General features: G+C 35.9%; 1 protein-coding gene across 2 annotated transcripts in view; it reads right to left on the bottom strand.

The window, feature by feature from the left end:
• The window catches only part of NGLY1 (N-glycanase 1), a 51,816-nt gene extending 31,841 nt beyond the window's left edge, over nucleotides 1-19,975 (bottom strand). The window contains exons 1-3 of one of the 2 annotated variants that reach the window (XM_081288028.1): nucleotides 19,686-19,975; nucleotides 13,517-13,631; nucleotides 8,009-8,254 (exon numbers count right to left, since the gene is read on the bottom strand). In XM_081288028.1, coding sequence (XP_081144154.1) covers nucleotides 8,009-8,254; nucleotides 13,517-13,631; nucleotides 19,686-19,825 — 501 coding nt within the window. In that variant the 5' untranslated portion in view covers nucleotides 19,826-19,975. The remainder of the gene's footprint in view (nucleotides 1-8,008; nucleotides 8,255-13,516; nucleotides 13,632-19,685) is intronic. The other variant, XM_081288027.1, reaches the window with a different exon arrangement.
• Nucleotides 19,976-22,405: the final 2,430 nt, after the last annotated feature.

The following is a 22,405-nucleotide window of genomic DNA, read 5'->3' as shown; positions in this document are numbered from 1 at the left end:
AGAGCCAGTATTGATGGAAAACAAAACAAAAACTAGGCATATAAGGGTGCATCTCAATCCACGTTAAAAAAGAAATTTCTAAAAGCCTTTAAGCAGTCAGAAACATAACATGTAAAGAAGCAAAATTTTTGAAATTAAAAAAAAATGGCTAAAATAGAATTCATACCTAGTTAAATAAATAAATACACTTTCTGATGTATTACAACAGAGAAAATATCACTCCAAAAATCTTATCTAAAAGAATTATTAGGTAAATTAGTCAAAAAATATCATATACTGGGTTCAATGTCCAGTACCATTAAAAAATATGTAAATATACAGACTAAATAAATAAATAAGTATAAATAAAACAAGACATTCAAGAGTAGGATAAAAATCAATCAAATAAACAAAAAACTGGCAAAACTTAAGTTTTGATTGGTCTAAATACACAGTCACAACTGGAAAGTAAAATCTCCAATTTCTTTTTATAAGCAAAGTGACAAAGGAGCAAAATAGAGGTTACTGTCCTTAAAAAAATATAAAATTCAATATTTGAATTAGAAATTTCAGGTCGATAATTAGAAAACCAAAGTTAACTTTCTAACCCTTAGAGTGGCAATAATGGAAAACTTGATTGATCCAAACAAAACAAAAAGAGAAAAAAAAAAAACAGAAAAGCAAGGAAATCAGAAACACAAAAATAAGGTTTAACAATTACAGTAAATGTAAATTGGTTAAATATGCATTTTAAAAGGTAGAGAGAGGCTGATTAAAAAAAAGCAAACCACTGTCAAATACAATTAAGTAAAGCACTGGCATGGGAGGCAAGACAGAAAAAGTATTACATGACAGAACCACTACAGTAATTCAACAAATATTTGTCTGTGAGAATGTGTTAAGTATTGGAAAAATAATGAAGATCAAACTAAAAAGAACATTACCTTCACAGAGCAAGCAATCTATGAATACATACTAATACAACAATGTTCATTTACTCAAATATTTATTGATGCTTTATTTGCTAGGTATTGGGAATACAATGTAAGTTAAATAACTTCATTCACAGATATTTAAGAATTATAAAGCAAATATATAAAGGGCAAAATCAGACTTTACAACTGGGGTTCTATAGAGACGTCCCTGAAGAAATGACATTTGTGGTAAAATATAAAGGAAAAGGAAAAAGACCACTCCTTTGAGCAACTAATAAAAAAAAAAACTGAGCAACTAATAAAAAAAAATAAAATAAAACAACATCTCAAAAAAAGAAAAGAAAAAGACCCCACTCCTGTCAGAAGAATCAAGGGAAGGCAGCTGGAGAGCTTATATGTAGGAGGATATACTTGGCATAGTGTGAAGACTCGGAGAAATCAAGGCATTCAGTACATATAGTAAGTGGAAAATGGTGAAAAAGTAAAGTTGAGGGTTAGGTTGGGTTGATAAGTGGCTAGATTTCTCTGGTCTCTTTCCATTATAAAGAAAGACATTAAAAAGATTTAAGCAAGGGAATAAAAAGATCAGATCTGCAGGGTTTTTTTTTTTTTTTTTTTGGGGGGGGGAATACCACTCTACCTTTTATGTAGAAAAGGAGCCATCAGAAGATCTGAGAGAAGCTTATAGGAGAACTCCAAGAAAGGTGGGGTCTTAAACTAGGGAACTCATATAATATTGGTAGAAAAAGTAAATGGATTTAAGAAGAACTTAGGAAGCAGAATCAACACGTCTTGGTGACTGACTGTACAGGAGTCAGAAGCAGTTAGAAAAGGAGTGAAATATGTTAGGAATGATCCATGGATTTTTGACATGAGCAACTGGGTCAGTAGTTGAACCACTTACAGTAGCAAAAAGAGCTAAAGATACTAAGTGGTCAAATAAAAATAAACTAAAAAAATACATTAAATTTGGCAACAGTGGAGACTGTTGATCTTTTTTTTTAAACTTTTTTGTAGTTGTAGATGGACAGCATGCCTTTATTTTGTTTGTTTATGTGGTGCTAAAGATTTGTTTATTTTATTTATGTATGTATGTATGTATGTAGTACCAAGGATCCAACCCAGTGCCACACATGTGCTAGGCAAGGCTCTGCCTCTGAGCTACAGCCTCAGCCTAAGACCATTGATCTTGATAAGTAGTCTTGTAATAGTGTTATTAAGGAAAGAAAGCTACAAGACTGAGTTGTACAAGTGGTGCTTCAAAGTGGATTAAGTACACCATGGGGCTACCAAAGTGGGGGAAAAATTAACCTTCTAGCTTCATTTGCTTTTAGTTGACTTAAAAGTCACTGATTTAGGTCTGGAGATATAGCTCAGTTGGTAGAGTGCTTGCCTCACGTGCACAAGGCCCTGAGTTCAATTCTTAGCATCACAAACAAACAAACAAACAAACAAAAATCACTGATTTGGGAGGTCACACAGCTGGGAAATACATTAGTTTCCCAATATCTTTGCTGTACCAGTACTCCTCTGACGTGTGGGTCATGATGACAGCAGTTGACTAGGTTACTCTTCAGGGACCTAAAGTATGTGTTTACTGTAGTGTTGATGGGTGACTAGAATAGGATGAAAGGCTTAGCACCTCAGTTTTCATACTGTGTCTATCTCCTTTCTAGGCTTAATCTTTGAAGGTCAGATTCTACTCAGCCCTGCATGTAGACATGTTGATCTTTTGAGAAACGTTTTGTCTAAAACTATAATATCACACTAGAGGGTTAACTTGACCTAGACTTGCTTCATCACTCTAGATCTATCCCCTCCACCACCACCCCTTCCCCAACCCCATTAAAGATAAAGATATCTATCAGTCAGAGTGAATAGAAACATCAAACCTTCATAAAGGGAGTGAAGAAAAAAAGGGGGGCACCTATTCCCAGAAAAGACATGAATATTTCTCTCCTTTATGGCCCCTGTCTCCCTCATTAATCCTATCCTATATTATAATCCCTCAACTCCCTGGAGTTGAGAAGGGCAAGGGCTCCCACTTCACCATTCTTTAGTTACTGAATAAAGTCTTTCTTTCTTCTCAACACTTGTCCCCAGGACTTTGGGTTTTCCATTGGATAAACCTCCTAACCTGGGTCTGGTAACAAATACAAAATAGTTCACTGGGATGTGGGAAAAAAATATTTGAGCTTTTTATATTTTTTGTCCCAGAAGTAAAGCAATTAAGTTATAATAATATTTAATATTTGGACTAATAGTCACTCCCTCACAGATTGGAGAAGCCATTCTGAGGAAGAGAAAAAAATGCTACAAAGTAGAGGGAGTTAAAAGTAACATGCTCTATGGCATGCTCCTTCCTCCTTTTGCAGTTACAAAGAACTTCAAAGGTGCCTGGTTAAATGAATTTATAGACTATATGATGTAGTTTTAAATTCTTTATGATCTATTTAAGCCTAAACTCTGGCTTAAACAGATTATAAAGAACTAAGGGATGAGCTGGATGGGATGGCACATGCCTGTAATCTCAGCAACTCAGGTGGTTGAAGCAAGAGGATCTCAAGTTCAAGGCCAGCCTGGGCACTTTAGCAAGACCTTGTCTCAAAATAAAAACTACAGAATGGACTGCAGATATAACTCAGTAGTAGAACACATGCTCTGGGTTCACTCCCCAGCATGGCAAACAAATACCCCAAACCCCCCCAAATCATCACAAAACCCCTAAAAACGGAAGGGATGAATGCAACTGCAGACAGAAGAAATCTGATACAAATTTGGTGATAATACAGGGAATTCACAATGGAGAAGAATATGCTCCTTTAGAATATGCTCCAGAAAAAAAGTCTCCATTTTTATTCAGAAGAATTCTTATAAAAATGAGACATTTAAAGTGGCATCTTTTTCTTAAATGCAGATTTTCATTTACTGAAAGGGTAAGAACTCATCCAGAGTATTTTTATTTTCAATTTAATCCTTTTCAATCTGGAAATTACCTCATTCATTGTGGTTTTAATGGCATTCAAATGATCTTGAACAATCATTTATTTTCTTGCCTTATTTCTTTACATATTCATTGGCACAACTCTGAAAACAACTAAGCCATAAAAATAGAAGGTTGCTGATTGCCTGGCGATTACAGCAGCTGGGTAACCATGTACTAATGCTACATAAGGCAGCAGTTAATTGCCTGACAGAATAAAAGTTATTTGGAGTATAAATGATAGTTTAAAACGTGAAATCTGTTTTAGAGATGTTTTCTTCCCTAATCATACTTCCAATTATTTTGGTTTCTGGTGTGAGATATATTTAAGCCTTTACAAGAAAAAAAGTTCAATGCATGTGATTCTTTCAAATCATGTGATATCATCAGTGGAAGATAGATTAGCAAATTCACTTCTTTGGTAAAGGATCAAGGCTCCATGGGCCCACTAATGTTCTTTCAACTTTTATGTATCCTTTATTTTTGTGGCTTTTAAATTTAAAGTCTGTTTTAAAACACAAAGGTTCTAATAATACATTTTAAATGACCGTTTAATTAAACTTGGAATTCAATAAACTTATTTCTTACAAAAAAAACCTTTTTTCCTATTTATAAAAGTAAGAAATGTTGTAAAAAATTCAGGAATGGCACCAATAATATGAAATAACTCATAACTTCACTACTCAGAGGAAATTATGGTTGAGAATTATGAAAATTATGGTTATGTCCACATAGTGCTCTTTTTTAATATTTTGCATATATATATATATATATATATATATATATATATATACACACATATGTTTTTTATTTTTATCACTTTCTAAAGGGCATAGGTAGTGGTTTATTTGGAAAAGTAGATTCATATTCAAGGGAGAACGCATGTTATCTCTAGAGGGAGAAACACTAAGAGAAATTCATGTGTTATACACATACACACAATTTATGTTGCTTAATTTTAGAATTCTGTTTACATTTTTCCCATTTAATAATGCTCTTCTTCTCAAAGCGCCAACATCATTTTTAACAGATACCAAATATGCCAATATAAGGACATACTACAATTTAAGTAATCCCCTAATGAAGGGCATATAGGTATTACTTTAAGAGTGGTAGTTTCACGGGCTGGGGTTGTGGGCTCAGCGGTAGAGTGCTCGCCTGGCACGTACGAGACCCTGGGTTCGATCCTTAGCACCAAATAAAAAATAAACAAATAAAATAAAGGTATTGTGTCCAACTACAACTAAAAAATAAATATTAATAAAAAATAAAAAATAAATACATATCAATACACACCACAGGCAACAGTAACTAAGAGTTCATGAAAAATTCTTAATATACATTCTAATAGTAGTCATATGCCAAATAATAGCATACATTTGGACTATCTGTATAAAACTACTGAATAAATCATATTTTAAGCAAATCATAATTCACAATGTTTTTAATCTACACAAAATCATAAAACTGGAAATAATGCATCTAAAATTCTGGAATTCTGTGTCTTTTAAAAATTGTTTTTGCTGTTTTGAATCTTAAAGGAAAAGCACTAGAGCTATTTCAACAATGACTATCATCTTGACTTATATTTTCAAAATTTTGCTTGATACAGTTGTAACCAAAGAAATATAATTCACAAGTTTATCAGGATTTATCTAGTTTATATACAGGTAAAATATTTAAATCTCTCTCTTGCTTTGTTCCGTCCTAACCTTATTTAGTGTCCTCACTTAAGATGGGCAAAGCAGGAGAAAATAACTATTAAGTTCTATATGGCAGTAACTAATGGTGATTAAAAGTTTAAATATTTTTTAAAGAATATGTATACTGAACAACAATAAATGCTGGTGAGGTTGTAGGGGAAAATGTATATTTGTACATTGTTGGGGGGACTTCAGACTAGTATAACCATTCTGGAAAGCACTATGTGGAGATTCCCCAAAAAACTAGGGATGAAACCACCATATGATTCAGCTATCCCACTCCTTGGTATTTTCCCCAAAGATCTAAAATCAGCATACTACAACAATACAGTCACCTTCATGTGGATAGCAACACAATTCATAATAGCTAAACCATGGAACCAGTACAGATGCCTATCAATAGATGAATGAATTAAGAAATTGTGATGCATATATATAATGGAGTTCTAGCATAAAAAAGAATCATGGCATTTGCTGCTAAATGAATGGAAATGGAGCGTATCATTCTAAGTGAAATAAGCCAAACTCAGAAACTCAAAGGTAGAATGTTTTCTCTCACATGTGGAAGCTAATGGAGGAGGGAAGAATAGGTTAATATAAAAAAAAATCAAATATAAATTAATAGACAAGTGAAAGGAAGTCAAACAGGGTAGTGGAAGAAGATGGAAGAGGAGAGAGAGGGAAGAAGGGAAAAGGGATGGGAAAATGGAGTAATCAATAAACTAAAATCAATTTCCATGCATGTATGAGTTTGTTGAGATGAAGCCAACTACTATGTATAACTATAAAGCTCTTAAAGAAAAAAAAAAGCAACCTTGTACCTTTAATTCTTATACGTATCATGAATTATTTACATTTCTTATACTGTTCAATTAGTTTTTCCAACAAGCTCTTAAGATCCTTGAAGACTATATAATTATAATTGTTTTTATGTGCCACACTCCTGCATATAGTGACTTGCTCATTGCTTACTTGCTTAATACCAAAAAAATTACAGAGTATAAAAAGTATATTGCATTCCTTGAATCCAACTTGATGGTGACCTATTATTTCTCTAAATAAACTTTATAGATACATTGAAAACAAAGGTGTATTCCAGTGGTCTGATAGCCAAGAGCTATCTATAAAAAATAAGATTCATTCAGTTTTTTCCAACTTCTTTAAGAAATACACAAAAAAATATTTTGTTTCCAGGACTAGAGAAGTAAGAGTTGATAAATACTTGATTATTAATAGCATATATATCTTTGAGAAATACTAGATTATTAATAGCATACATCTTTGAGAAAGTTTATTTTCTTCTAAACTGTAGAATTAGTCTTAGCCATAGAATGAGATTATGTTTTTACATGGTACATCAGGTTAATTGCAAGGGTAAGAAGCAAAAAAAAAAAAAAAAAAGGAATATTAAAGAAGATTCAGAAAATTCTTTCCTGAGCCAGAATACTAACAAAATACTACTTAGTCCAGCAAAGATATTTTGTAAAATAAAATGTGGTCAAGTTTTTTTTTTGCGGGGGGGGGGGGCGAGAATACTTAATGAGCTCTATCAGAAGAAATTTTTATAAAAAGGATACTTATTTCCTAATAAATGGGATCATTTAGGCTTATATAGAATGTCTGTAAAATACCAAAAATCTATTTCAGTTCTTTGAAGTATATATCTATGTATGCTAATAAGTAAACTTCACTAATTTTCCAGCATCCACTATTAATATATGAATGCATTTTTATTTACCTAAAGCCCAAAGAAGCTAATTTTTCAGTTAAGATGTTGACAGTGGTTGGCCTATTAGAATTAATAATTCTCATGGCAAATAACAGCAGGTAAAATTTAGATTAGAAATGTGAATGTGCTAAGCTGCGTATGATGGCACATACCTGTAACTGCAGCAACTGGGGAGGTTGAAGCAAAAGATCTCAAGTTTGAAGTCAGTGTGGGAAATTTAGAGGCAATGTGTGTTAAAATAAAATAAAATAGGGCTGGGTATCTGACTTGGTGGTAGATTGTGTGCCTATCATGTGTGAGCCACTCTCCAGTACCACCAAATAAAAACATCAGAGAATTAGAGGAAATCTAATTTAATGGTGATACTCCTATTCAGCAAGTCCATTTATTTTAAGTTAAAAATATATGCTAATTTGTATAACTGATTTAGTCATAAGGCAAGGCAACAGATACATTTATAAATGATAAAGAAACCCCAGAATCAATAAGCCGTAAGTTTCAAAATATAAATAAAAGATAGTCATTTGAAAATTTTAAAACACTGAAATAATCTGGATATGTTCTAAGAACCAAGAATATCTGCGCCACAAATTCAGGAATAAATCATAACATAGTCTAAAGCTTTTGCTGTTTCAATACTTTCACAGAATGGTTAAGAAAAGTTTAATGCTAACATTACCTTTGGAGCAGAGGGTAGATTTGATGACATCCCTTGATGGTCTCCTGCATGTTGGGTTAACCCATTAGCATTTGAAGACTGTGTTGTAGGAAGCGGGGTAGTAGTTGCAGGTTGCTTAGATGATTCTACTTTGTGGCTCTTAATTGATCCATCCAATCTACTACTTCTCTCTATGGCAATCAGGTCACGAATTTTTTGCAGTTGTTCCACTGAAGCTTTTTTGGGAAATATAAGATGTGTTTCTCCCTGGAATGGATAAAATTGGGAAAATTTTTAATCTTTGTTTTATACTAATATATACAACAAAGTCAACTGTAATGGTTTGGATATGAGGTGTCCCCTAAAGCTCTTGTGTTAATACAGGAATATCCAGAGGTGAAATGTTTAGATTATGAGAGCTATAACCTAATAGATCCATCCTAGTTTAAATGGACTAACTGGGTAATTATTGCAGGTAGGTGGGTAGGGCATGGGCTAGAGGAGGTAGGTCACTATGGGGAAGCCCTGGAAGGATCCATCTTCCCTAAAGTTCATTCCCCCTTCTTTCTCTGCTTCCTGACTACCAGGAGCTGAGCAGTTCTCTTCCAACATTCCCTTTTGCCTAATACATCAATGAATGCATCATATTTTAACAATTGTGGGTTTTATTTTTACCATAATAACTCTTTTTTTACTACAAAGCTAGATAATGCCTAAACCCAAACTAGAAAATTAAGAAAATTTGTCTTGTTAGAAAATAACACTTGTTTAATAGAGCTCCAAAGACCTTTAGAAAAATATATTATCTTTTGGAATAAGGGTTTCAAAATAATATTCCTATTTTTTCTGCAATAGAGTATGATACTATTATTATCTATGAAATTCCCTATGAAATAGTAACAATAGTCATACTAAAGGATCAATAAGAATTTATATAACACAGTAGGATAACTATGGTTGATGACAATTAATTGAATACTCTGACAAACTAGCTAACAGAGGATTTTTTAAAATATGTTTTTTATAATATATTCTTATGTGGTGCTGAGGATGGAACCCAATGCCTTACACATGCTAGGTGAACCCTCTACCACTGAGCCATAGTCCCAGCCTGTAACAGAAGATTTTGAATGTTCCCAGCACAAAGACATAATACATATTTGTCTAAGTGATGGATATGTCAATTACCCTGATGTGATCATTACACCCTGTAAACATATATCAAAATATCACACGGTTCCACGTAAATATGTATAATTGCTATGTGTCAATTAAAAATTAAAATATATTTAGAAAGTTATATAAGAGCCTCTGACTCTTCTAAATAAATCTTTAAAGAATAGCTTTAAAGTATTTGCTGAGTCATTTCAAAACTATGGATTTTTTTTTTTTGCAATGCTTGCAAACAAATGCAGAGCTTTGCATATGTTAGACAAGTGCTGTACTATTGAGCTTATAGCCCATATCTATGGATTATTAACAGTAATAGAAAGGTAGTCTGTTGAGAGCCACAGCTGAAGGGGCCCCAGCAAACTTTCAGACTGCCAGCTGATGATTGGCTCACACCGGCCCCAGCAACATCTAGCTGATTGGCTCCTCTGCGGTGATGCTCATTGGGCTGTTTCCGTGCCCTTTCAGACCATGGAGATGCTCATTGGGGGACTTTTTTTGGCTCCGCCCAGGCAACCCAGCCAATCGGCCTCAAGAGCAGGAGGATTGTGGGAGGTGGAGAGGCTTATGGGTTTGGGGGAGAGGCTTGTGGGAACTCGGTGGTGGCAAGTTGGGCTCTGAAGGTTTTCCTGAGGAGCTGTTTTGTTTGGCATGTGTGGTTCTAAAAATAAAGTTTGTTTCTTTTGACAAGTGGCTCCTGAATTGTGCCCAGCCAGACTGCGGCATTTCGCCTAGCCGTCTCCTTGCAAAATTCCTCATTGGCAACCTTCCATAACAGGTATTGTCCTCCATTTAGCACAGCTTTACACATATTAGCCCAATCTGCTGGCGTCATGTTCAAGTTGTTATATATTATTATATATTCCCCAAAGATAAACTTAAAATAACCTTTTTTACTCTAAACTTTTTAAGTTTATCTTTGGGGAATATATACCGCTTCCCAGTGGTCTAAACAAAATAAAAATATGTTTTTATTCATTTAATAAACAGCCACAGTAGAATCAGAAGGCTTTAAGATAAAATAAATATCATAATCAAACACACAATGTAAGATAGTTGGCAAATTATACAATAAGAAAACCAGTAAAATGAAGTTTTACTTTGAAAATCAAGTTTCAAAATGTTAAGAAGCAACAGTGATAAAAAGAAATTATGCCAACTGCAAATGACATACAAGGTTCTTGCATTATGTAGTATAGAAAGACTTGAAGATCGTGAACATTTAAAATAAATTCCACATTTGAGAATGACTTTATTTCCCTGGTGATGGCAGGCCTACAGAAATCAGTTGACCAAGATATTATTCAATGATAATATGAAAATCAATTTCAGATGAATCCTTTTAAAAACGCTAGAAGATGACAGCAAGGTCCATGTGTTATCCACAATAGCTTAAAACAACACAAAATAAAAAAAAAAACCAAAAAACACTAGAATGTGTTACTATATAGGTACTATGCAAGCATTTTACACAATTTTCACAATCACACTGAAACCACTCTGTTATATTTATCCCCATATTTTATATGAAAATATTAAGGCTCAGAGAAGTTAAATAACCTACCTGATGCTACAGAATAATTAGCAGAGCAAGGATTCAAACTGCATCATCTTTTTTTTTTGTAGTAATGGGGATTGAACCAGACATACTCTCACTAAACTACACCCCTGAACCTTTTTATTTTGAAACACAGTCTCAACAAGTTGTCCATGCTTGGCTCAAACTGTATGATCTTAGTTGTTTTGCTATAATTGACCCTACTAAAAAGAGGCCAAAACCCACAAGCTTGCACAAACAGTGCAAGAGGTAAAGAACACATCTACAACTGTGATAATCACATACAAAATGACAGGCAAAATTTCAAACACAATGTTCCAAACATGAGATTTAGGAAGAAGATGGCCAATGGTACAATGTTACCATTAGGAAGAATAAGTTCTAATGTTCTATGGCACAGCATGGTGAACATAGTTGATAACAATTCATGTAATATCTAAAATAGTTCATGTACTCACTATATAAAAATAAGAGGTTAAGGTAATGGATATGCTTATTACCCTGATTTAATCATTACCTAATTTACATATCAATCAAGATATGACATGGTACCTTATTAAAATGTACAATTATCATGTATCAAATAAAAAAATAAAATTGTTTAAAAAAAGAAAACACTTCGCATCTTATGATGAAGCCTGGGAAGAGAGACCAAATATGTGGCTTCCAGATACAGAGACATCTGATCCCATACTTTTAATTTAGCAGCACTCAAAAAGGCAGGCAAATGGGTTATGGAAGGAACCAATGGAGCCAAAATTGAACTCTACTACCAAAAAGAAATTTGGTGGAATTTTGAGTTGAAATATGAAAAACAGCAGGACAGGCATCTGGATCTAGGTCTCAGTCAACACCTAAGATATAGATGCAAGCTCTTGCCTTGCTCCTTTTTTTCCCCATCTCTTCATAATCAGTCCTCAAAGAATATATAGATATGGCCAAAAGTTTAATCAAGAGTACCATATTTTCAGAAAAGGTAAAAAATACAGCCCACTTACTGACTTTTAAAAATGTTTTAAATGTTCATATACTTACCTGCCTAATATCCTTACATAAAGAGTATTTAATAGCTAAGTAGTTATAATTGTCCAAAATGTAAATAGTGATTCCTCTTTTGAAACATGCTCTCCAAGAATTCTCCATCTCAATTAGTGGTACTCCAATGCACTTAATTTCACAAACCAAAACCTAAAAGTCCCCATTCCTTCCCTCCCTTATAACTCACATCCAACTCAACAAGATCTGTTAACTCCATTACAAAAAAAATCCTATATCCATCTATCTCTCCCCATCTCCACTGCTATTGGTACTTAATTCAACAAATACTTACTGAATGCCTAAGTTTATAAGTCACTAGCACTAGTCCAAGAGTTAACAACACAGGGAACAAAAGAATACTCAAAGTTCTGACCTCAAGGAACTTATACAAGCCACTACCATCCCTTAGGTGAACTAACAAGCTTTCTAACTGGTCTTCTTGCACCATTCCTTACCTCTACTCCCAAATAGCCAGAATATTCCTTTAAATCACCTAGAATAATCTTTAAAAATATTCTTCCCTGCTTAACACCCTTCCAATGTTCTCCTATCTTGGAATAAAGTCCAAGTGTTTACCATAGTCTTCAAACCCTTCCTGCCTGCCTGCCTACCTCAACAGCAACATGGTGTCACAGCTACTCCTACAAAATAGTCTTTTGCTTATATTAACCTTTCTGCCTGAGCTGATTCTTATCACTCACATCCTGGCTTTATCTTATCAAAGGACTTCAAGACCACTGTTATGTAGCTGTCAGCCATTCTAGTTGTTTGCATTTCATTATCCTGAACTTTCTTCTTGCACTTCTCTTTGCTCCCATGTCTGCTGTCTAATCTACTAGAATGCAAGCTCATATACAATTAGATTATATTTGCTTACTACTGTTTCATGAGAGCCTGGAATAAAATCTGGGAGAAAAGTACAGACAGGAAGAAAAGTGAATCCTACAGCAGTTCTAACAATTCAGCAGTCAGACTGCTACAGACATAGTCTGGTTCTACTGTTAAGGATATAAACAAAAGAAAATTCATAATCTTTTTTGTTTTTGATAGTGTGTACCGGGGATTGAATTCTGGGATGCTCATCCACTAAGCCACATCCCCAGCCCTATTTTGTATTTGATTTAGAGACAGGGTCTCACTGAGCTACTTAGCACATTGCTTTTGCTGAGGCTGGCTCAGCCTCCAGAGCTGCTGGGATTACAGGTTTGTGCCACCATACCCAGCTCAAAAATTCATCATCTTTATAACTACTTTTATTACATTATAAACGTAAACTATGTAAAATTCCAGAAACACCAAATACATCTTGTAAAATAAGACAATAAAACACACCGAGTCTCCTCTCCTGTCACAGAAGAAAATCCTTTTGCGTGGCAAATGAACTTGGATCTTCTGTTTATTTCAGACTCTCCATTTCTTATTGGAGACAGGTGGTTAAATCCAACAAGTATTCATGTATACTAACAAATCATGTTTTTTGCTAAAAGTCAGAAGTGAATCACATTTAGTCCCTGGGTTTCATGTTTCCTAAAGTATTGAGATTTAAAAGAAATGCACTGTGGAGAGTTGTCATTTTACTCTGACTTTAATATACATTTACTGTAACTTTCAAAACCTAATATGTGAAGAAATAATTAGGTCTACAGATTTTCAAAATGATCAATTAATAAAAATAGGCTATCTTATGCAAAAACATATTTATCAACATTATAATGATTGCTTTGTACATGAAGAGAGGAGAGAAAACCCTTACACATATTTACCTCTTCAAAGCCCATTTCAAATAAACATTCAACAGCTCCTCTGACAGGCAAGAGTCTAGTAGAAAAAGCTGTGTTTCCAATCCGAATAGATCTGTATTTTTCATCATTGGGGTTTCTGAAGAGAAAACAAAAGTTAGATTACATATAACAATTTATACTTTTCACAGTGATTTTGTATTCCTTTTCACATTTTGTATTGGCTATTCTTCTGCATGATAAATCAGACTCCAACTTTAATGAAAGAGGCAGCAGTCCAGAAAAGTAGCAAAATTTTATGATTCTTACCTAGGTATATATTTAGTATAACCTCACTTTCCGAATTCACAACTAATAGTACTAATGCCACTATAAAGAAAATTTATGAGATATTTTAATTCTGTGCTATTAGATACTTTTTTTTTTGAGTCTTTTTAGGTTCTCTGAAAAAAAAAAATCCACATTCACTCTAGATAGGGGGTGGAAGATTTTGTCTGTTTTGTTCTGAAGGATTCCCCATCATTTAGCATGATGCCTGACACATAGATGGTGGTTAATATATATTTGTGTTAATTGTGTTAATATATATTTCTTTTATTCAAAAGAAACTAAAAATCTATATAAGAATGAATTAGTTCCTCAAAAACTTTATTTCCAACAAACATGAACTTGGATATACCTTTATACTCACCTCATCTTCGTTCTTCCCTAGACTAATTACCATTTTCCATATATATTCTGCTTCAGGAAGTATGGTTATGGAAGGAAAATATTTAAAAAATTATTTTACCATAACTGAGATTTTGAATAGTATACATGGGATGAGTAATCAGTACATGAAAAGGTTTGACATGAGATTTTTAATAATCTCTTAATAACTTTTCTTTAAAAAGACTTTAAAAACCAGAAAGAAAATACAAGATAATCACAGCATAAAACTTAAAAGACCCTTAGAACCCAGTTTAGGATAATATCTACCGCCTTAAAATAGGACTGTATCCCATAAGCACTATGTTAAGATGGATTTTGTGGCTACCTCAGGGGTCCACAGGAAGGAAGGCTAAGGCCATCTGCCCAGAGTATTGAACAGGAGTAAGCAAATGCTAGCAAATGATTTACATCCTAACTACATATGTTCTCTAGATAATCTGATATAAAAACAAAACCGAAAAACAAACACTTCAGTTGTGCAAGTTTTAACAAAATGAGCATGTCTTCCATCAAATAATTCCCTATTGTCCAATTGTCATAAATACTAAATCAATCATTTTAAACTTTTCTGCTAGTTTCAGAGATTAATTAAGTTTAATACGAAATACTCAGAGACAAAATTCTAAATAGTGTTATTTAAAATGTCACTGATTGCTGCTTGTCTACAAACTCTTTGCTACCCTTCTGTAAGAAATATAGAATTGTTTTCAATAATTTTCATGACAATTTGATATTTTCATTGTGTTTTATAAAAGTTATAGGTCCAAAAGAATTTGAAATTTTAAAAAAAGTTATTCACCACAAGTAATTTGAGGATCATAGGTAGTTGAGAAACACTAAGAAAAATGTATACTCATGGGTGGGCATGGTGGTGCACGCCTATAATCCCAGTGGCTCAGGAGGCTGAGGCAGAAGGATCAGGAGTTCAAAGTCAGCCTCAGCAAAAGGGAGGTGCTAAGCAACACAGTGAGACCCTGTCTCTAAATAAAATACAAACAGGGCTGGGGATGTGGCTCAGTGGCAGAGTGCCCCCAAGTTCAATCCCTGGTACCAAAAAGGAAAGGAAAAAAAAAAAGTATCCTCCTCTTTTGCCCCCAACTCTGTATTCAATCTCGACCTACTGACATTTGGGGCCATTACTGTGGTGGGCTTCCCTGTGCATAGCAGAATTTCTTATCAAACGTTAAACTATAAAATAGTATAATAGATAATTTAAACAACTTTTCATGATACTGGACACATGCCACAAGGTTTAAAAAAAAAAAAAAAAAGGTCAGTATCACCAGGATGATACATACATACATATATATATATATTAGTCTTGCTCATATTACAAACAGGATCCAACAATGGCAGTCATGTACAGTTCTACTCATCCCATCTTTTTCTAGTAATGTGTTAAGCAGATAGCATGGTCTTAAGCACAGACTGATAGAAAAAGTTTGCCTCTCAAGTCCTCAAAGACTTGGAGAACTTGGAGTTAGAAACACCAGACCTCAAATACATCAGATCCTATTTTTTGCCCTTAGAAAAGTGCACTTTTCAGCATCATCTCAGCATGCTATCCACCATCTTTGAGCTCATTACTATACTCTTCATCCTGCACTGTATAAGGTACCCCCTCTAAGGCTCACCTTAATTTTTCCTTGATCTTCATCCATTAACTTAGTTTTCTCAGTTTTACTGTTTGATGTGTGTGAGTGTTCTCTCCGTTGTCCATTATTTTATTTCTACCACTAGTAATATTTATCTTGCTTGCTAGCAACTACCTTGCATCTTTGCTGGGGATTTTTTTTTTTGGGAGGGGGGGACGGCACCATCACTTTGAATATACTTTGGTGTCTTCTTAGTTGTCTTAATCCCATAGTTACCTACTAAATTATTTAACTATGGTAAAATAATCTTTGCTTTTATAAGAGTGGTGAGAAAGTCATAATTTTCACTTTAAAAGTCAAAATCAAATGTATTTCTAAGATTGTAAGACAGTAGACAATAATAGCATCTCAGAAAAAAATGTTCATCCTTATTTCAGAATTTCATAAATGCTGAGAACTAAATATATCTGATCATTTATTAGCCATATTTCTCTTTAGAATGCCTAATCTCAGAAAGGGTTCACATAAATAAAAATAGTACATGAGTATATCAAATAATCTGTTTTTTTTTTTTTTAAACAAATCACAAAAGCCAGTTTGTAAGTCATTTTAAAACTTTATCTTTAAGGAAAGCTGTTATTCCGAGAGACACCTAAATTTTTCAAAAACATTTGCCTGCCTTAGAACAATCTCTGGTTCTAACTCTACCATTCTCTGTTGCTATAACATTAGACAAATTTTGTTCTCCTTGGTTTCCAGATCACTAAATGATCATCATATATCATCATACAGGCACTTTTCTTTTACAAAAGAGGAAAATGAAACCCAGAAAATAGAAATTACATATGATCATACTCTTAGAAAATAATAGACTACAATCTAAACTTACAGATGATGAAGTTTACATACTTTCCACCACACAAGCTGCCTACAACTTCACCAATCCTCAAATAACTACTCACTTTCAATTTCTCCAGGTGGCAATATAACTTAGTTTAGAAATCTGAAAATAGTTTTGATTTTGTTTTCCACTCCAATTCCACTCCTTGCATTTGGTCATTGAGAACTGTCAATCCTTATCTACAATATCTTTCTCAATTCCATCTGCATTTGTACTTAAGATTATTTAATAGCTTCCCAACTGGAATCAATGCCTTATATCTTCTTATATTATTACTTCTCATGAAACTTTTCATTATGCCTCTGACTCCAGAAACTATCATTGCTTTCTTTGGACTATCATATCATATATATTCTCTACAACTCCATCAATTGGTCCCACCCTACCAAACCTCTATTCTCAAAAGTATCTAACATCAGGTCTCCCTGTCATCTCCTTACATAAACATGTAAGTCTTTAAATATTGTCTCGGAATTGTTTTTAGATTTTTATGTCATAGCTGCTTTCATACCTGTGTCTTTCTCCCCAATATATTTATGCTATTCCAAGAGAAACCTCTTTCTGTTTGACTATTTTCAGTCACACCCAGTGCTGTTCATAATCAATAACTGTGCAGTTTACAAAATGAATTAGTGGAAAATCAAATTTATATATTTTAAGGAATGAATGGAGCAAGTTAGCTAATAATGAAGTTAGCTCATGTAGAACATCAGTGAAATTACTACAGCTTTTTAAGAAAGTAGCCTTCAGAAGACAGATAATCTAGAAGTGAATGGCATCTTTGCATATAATTTAGCCTATATTTTATTCTGTAATTGAATTAGATTTATAAATCTTAGATGGGGACAAGATAAACGTCATCCAAAGCAGAAATTTAAAATGTAATCAAATATATCATTTTAACTTGAGATTCAGTGTGTATAGCAAGCAACAAGAATTAGTTTCCAAAACAAAAATCTACTGATGAGGGCTGGGGATGTGGCTCAAGGGCAGCGCGCTCGCCTGGCATGCCTGCGGCCTGGGTTCGATCCTCAGCGCCACATACAAACAAAGATATTGTGTCCGCCGAAAACTAAAAAATAAATATTAAAGTTCTCTATCGCTCGCTCTCTCTCTCTCTCTCTCTCTCTCTCGCTCTCTCTTTAAAAAAAAAATCTGATGAAATTCTCATTTCAACAATCATTCTATAAAATACTATGTCAGACTGACATAGGAGCAAGAGATGTAAAGACAATACCCATTTCATTGTACCTCACTTCTATTGCTGGCAGATATCTTAAAATAGAAACAGAAAATCTCAATTTCTTGACTCTCAAATAAGTTAAATGAGCATGTCCGTAATGGCTGGGGACAAAAAAGGAAGTTTTTTTGTTAAGAAGTTAGGGATTTGGACAAGGAAAAAAGGGTAGCTGCCCCCAAGCCTGAAAAAGTTACTTGAGACAAACTAAAAAGGGTAGTTTTTCATACCATTTCCAATTGTATGAGTTCCAAACACCTAATTCTTTTTAGGAAAAAAATTCTTTCAAGATCAGAAATGTAAGCCATAATAAAGACTATAACATGAACTAAGAGCAGGCTAAGTTTCTTTTAAAAGTTTAGTAAATGTTCATGATGATTATTATGATGCCAAAAGTCATTTGCAAGCAAAGATATCCTTCCTCAAAACATCGCAATCTCAGTATTTTTGGTTCCCAGGACTGCAAGTAGGAGTCTTCTTTACAAGGCCACCTCCCTTTACCAAACAGTGGTGATTAGAGAGTTCAGTGGCTTTCCAGCAGATCAGACATGGAGAACCCAGCCTGAGTTCATTCATAGTCCATCAGCACCTCTGTACTCTGAAGAGCTGTAAGTTTTCTCAGGGTAGAAAATGTAAGCTGAGGTGTCACAGAGGAGGAAAGTGATCCTCACATAGGTCACAATTATGTAGCTGGGATCAAGCCACATGCCACATCTCTCACAGCATCTAACACACAGCTAGGGCTCAATATGTTCTGTTTTCAATTTACTTCAAAAATCATTAATGTTCCCTAATCTGCCAAGGATTTAAAAACTATACTTAAAACTAGTTGCTCTAAAAATTGGGTCACATGAAATTTACAGCTTTGAGTTTGAGAATTTCCTTTTAGGTTTCATGTCAATATACCATCAATTATTAGCATTAAGGTGCTAAGAGAACCTAGATATCATGGAGGTCTACAGGGGAAATCATTAAAGCACCTGGAGCTCTTTCAACCTCCTGTTCCACTGCCTTCCCCACACACCATGTCCTTCTTTAAGACATCACATTTGATCTGAAGAGTTAAGATGGGTAATGACTCAAAAACGAATAATCAAATTTTACCTCCCAATTCCCCAATCTGTCGAGGCCCTTAAAGAGTTCTAGCAGAGTACTGCTCATAGAGTGAAACAAATCATTCCTTTCCAAGGTGACTGTACTCATTTACAGGGTCATGTTTGAAAAATAGAATCCAGCCATTAATATCAACGTTTGTGACTTTTATAGAGTTTCAATAAACAACAACAACGGGCAGGGAAAAAAAGGCCAAAAATATGTGAAAATCCACCATTCAGTTGTATTATGCTTTAGTACTGGGATTTCACAAAATGGGAGGACATCATCACTGTATCAGTGACTAACTTCTGATAAGCATATGGAAACACAAGCCGCCCAGCCGGGTAAAATCCACGGACTGGAAAGGAAACGTGTTACGGATAACGTCTTGACATTTGAGATAGTTAACCAGGAGGGGAGCGGCAGAGACCGGAGCCCGCCCTCCCGCCTCCCCGCCACCGGCCCCACCCGAGGGACCTGCAGTTGGCCCCGCACCCCGACAGCAGTGCCAAGTCACAACCGCAAGGGACTTTCTCTGCTCGGGCGGGGTGGACCTGAAGGCCCACGGGCCCCTGTCCCTCCTCCGGGCCTCGCTGCGCTCCGGAACCCGGCCGAGCGCCCCTAGGCCGGGCCTCGGTCGCCCGCGGCGCGCACCTGAGGATGTTGTCGGCGTAGGTGAGCAGCAGCTTGGAGGCCTCCAGGAAGGTCTCCGGGGTGTTCTGGCAGAGCTCGGCCACCGCCGGGGACGCTGCGCCGGAGCAGCTGCCCAGCGCCGCCGCCGCCGCCGCCGCCATGCCTGAGCGCCCGCGGGCGTCGCCGCCCCTCGCGCGACGCGTCCCGCACTGAGCAGGCGCCTCCTACGCGGCCAACTCCGCAGCTGGCCGGGAGGGCGGGGCGAGCGGCAGGACGGGAGCAACGCGGAGGAGTCCGGCGCCTAGGGCGGCGGCTGTTTCAGACGCGGGGCGTCTGACCACGGGGGCGGGGCCTTGGACCCGGAGGGGCGGGGCCTTGGACCCGGAGGGGCGGGGCCTTGGACCCGGAGGGGCGGGGCCTTGGACCCGGAGGGGCGGGGCCTTGGACCCGGAGGGGCGGGGCCTTGGACCCGGAGGGGCGGGGCCTTGGACCCGGAGGGGCGGGGCCTTGGACCCGGAGGGGCGGGGCCTGCAGTCAGCCACCGAGCTGGGAGGAGAGGACTGGGCTCTAGTGCAATGACAAGACACCCTCTCCCCTTTATTTTAAACAAAAGCAGAGAGAATTTCTATATACCAAACACTATAGTGAGAAATGCTCAGGAATTAAAGCGGGGACAGGAACAGTTGGGGCCGAATGGTATCAGCTCAGCCTTCCCCTTGAAAGATAGGATGGGACCATAGGAAACTACAGTCTGGAAACTAATGTCATAGCATTAGTACTGTAATAAAAATGACAATCCACAAAATCATTGAAAACACCATTTTGTTTTTAAAAATCACTTAAAATTTAAGACCTTAAAAAATCTCTTTACCAACAATTCTGGTAACGTCTTGGAATAACAGAAAAAAAAAAGAAAGAAAAGCAAAAGAAATGTTCTTGAGTACAGCATCTTTTGAATACCACCATTTATGAACGAAGTAAGATAATTCATTACATTAAGGGACTTCGTCACACTCTTGTATCTGCTTCTTTCACTTAAGTTGAAGATATTTTGATTCTCCAGTGCCTTTAGAAAGGTTAAAGATGTTAAACTACATTAATCTCTTTATATCCATTACTGCTTCAAACAATGAAAGTATTAGTCTTAAACCAGCTTTGAACTTCTTATGTTTTTATTTGTCAATGCAATATAATTAACCCCCCCCCGAATTCAGCTTTATTGAGTATAAATTTCTTTAGAGTTGAGACACAGTGGCATTATTCTCAAATGGAAAAAGAATCCACTAAAATTTTCCCAAAATCTTTTTTTGTCACACATACTAAAGAAAATATTGACTCCAATAAAGACCATCAGCAATGAGAAGGGTTGTAGTCCTTCAAGAACTTGGTAACATCAGAATCACCAGAAAATTTGTCAGAAAGACATATTTTAGAGCCCTATTTTAAAAAAGGAAAGCCCAGCAATCTGTAGTAACAAGTCCTTCAGGTGAACTTGATGCATAGTAAAATTTGAGAAGTGCTAATTCAGAAGAAGGACGATTCATGGAGGTGGGACAATGTGAACAGAGTCCTTAAACTGAAAGATTAAGGAGCTGAGCAGTGGAAAGACTTCCTATGAGAAAACCCCTCCACACTTAATCAGATCAAGGTCAGTATCCTAGAAGAGTATCCTTCTCAACATTTCCTGCGTCCTCCTCCTTGTCATTGCCTTATTTCAGGGTCTTATCACCTCACATCCAATCTTAATTCTCTCCCCTATATCCATTCCCACATCCTTTCTATCAGTCCTGTTCACTGCTGTGATTTATTCTAAAACAGACATCTGATCATGTTATTCTCCTGGTAAAAGTTTTAGATGGTTCCTCTTTCCCACATTCTATAGTCAACTGGTATCCAGACCAAATAGTTAATTTAAATTATGAAGAGGCTTTGTTCAAGTCAAAAAGGAGTAGGGGAGACACTGGTGAGGGAAATGAGAGTTAACCATGTCCTTCCTAGGGGAATTTAGAATCATTAAAACATTGACACTCAAAATTAAGACCAGGAATGCTGGCATATGATCTCTGACCTATAGGATCAAATCAAAGGTCTCCATATATCACCCAAGGCTTTTGTGTTCTGGCCCCTGCCTTACTCTCATGCTTTTATGGTTGCTTTGTTTCACTCCCACTTCTCAATTTTGACATTGGTCATATTGAACCAGTTCACACTATATGGAAGATACCCTGACACTATGGCTCAAGGCCTTGGTTCTACTCCTATAAGGAGGCCGTTTCCCAAGCATTTATTGAACAAACATTTATTCATTTCCAAGATATAGTTCAAGCATCACTTTATTGAAGATTTACCAGATTTTAATGAGGTAGCATTGACTTTATTGTCTCCTTTGTGTTATAATATGCTAATTTTGTTTCAATTACAGAGTCAATTTCAGCAGTATGTACACATTTGTTTCCGTAGCTTGTATCCCTCTACTAGACTATGAACTTCTTGAAAACAGGAACCACACCCCTATTCATAATTGTAATCCACCTTCCAGCCCAAGGTTGGGAAATAAATGGATGTTTGTTGAAAATACAAGCACAGGTATAAAAATGAGAAAAATTAGGATCAATGAGTAGATAATGGTTTGGGACTATAGCTCAGTGATTAACTGCTTGCCTGGAATGCTTGAGGCCCTGGGTTTGATGCCTAGGACCAGGAAAAAACAAAATAGTGAGAAGATCAGTTTTCTGGGTCAA

This window comes from Spermophilus citellus, assembly GCF_964194105.1.
Source record: "Spermophilus citellus genome assembly, chromosome: 3".
Lineage (NCBI taxonomy): Eukaryota > Metazoa > Chordata > Mammalia > Rodentia > Sciuridae > Spermophilus > Spermophilus citellus.
This window is presented reverse-complemented; position numbering and strand designations above follow the sequence as displayed.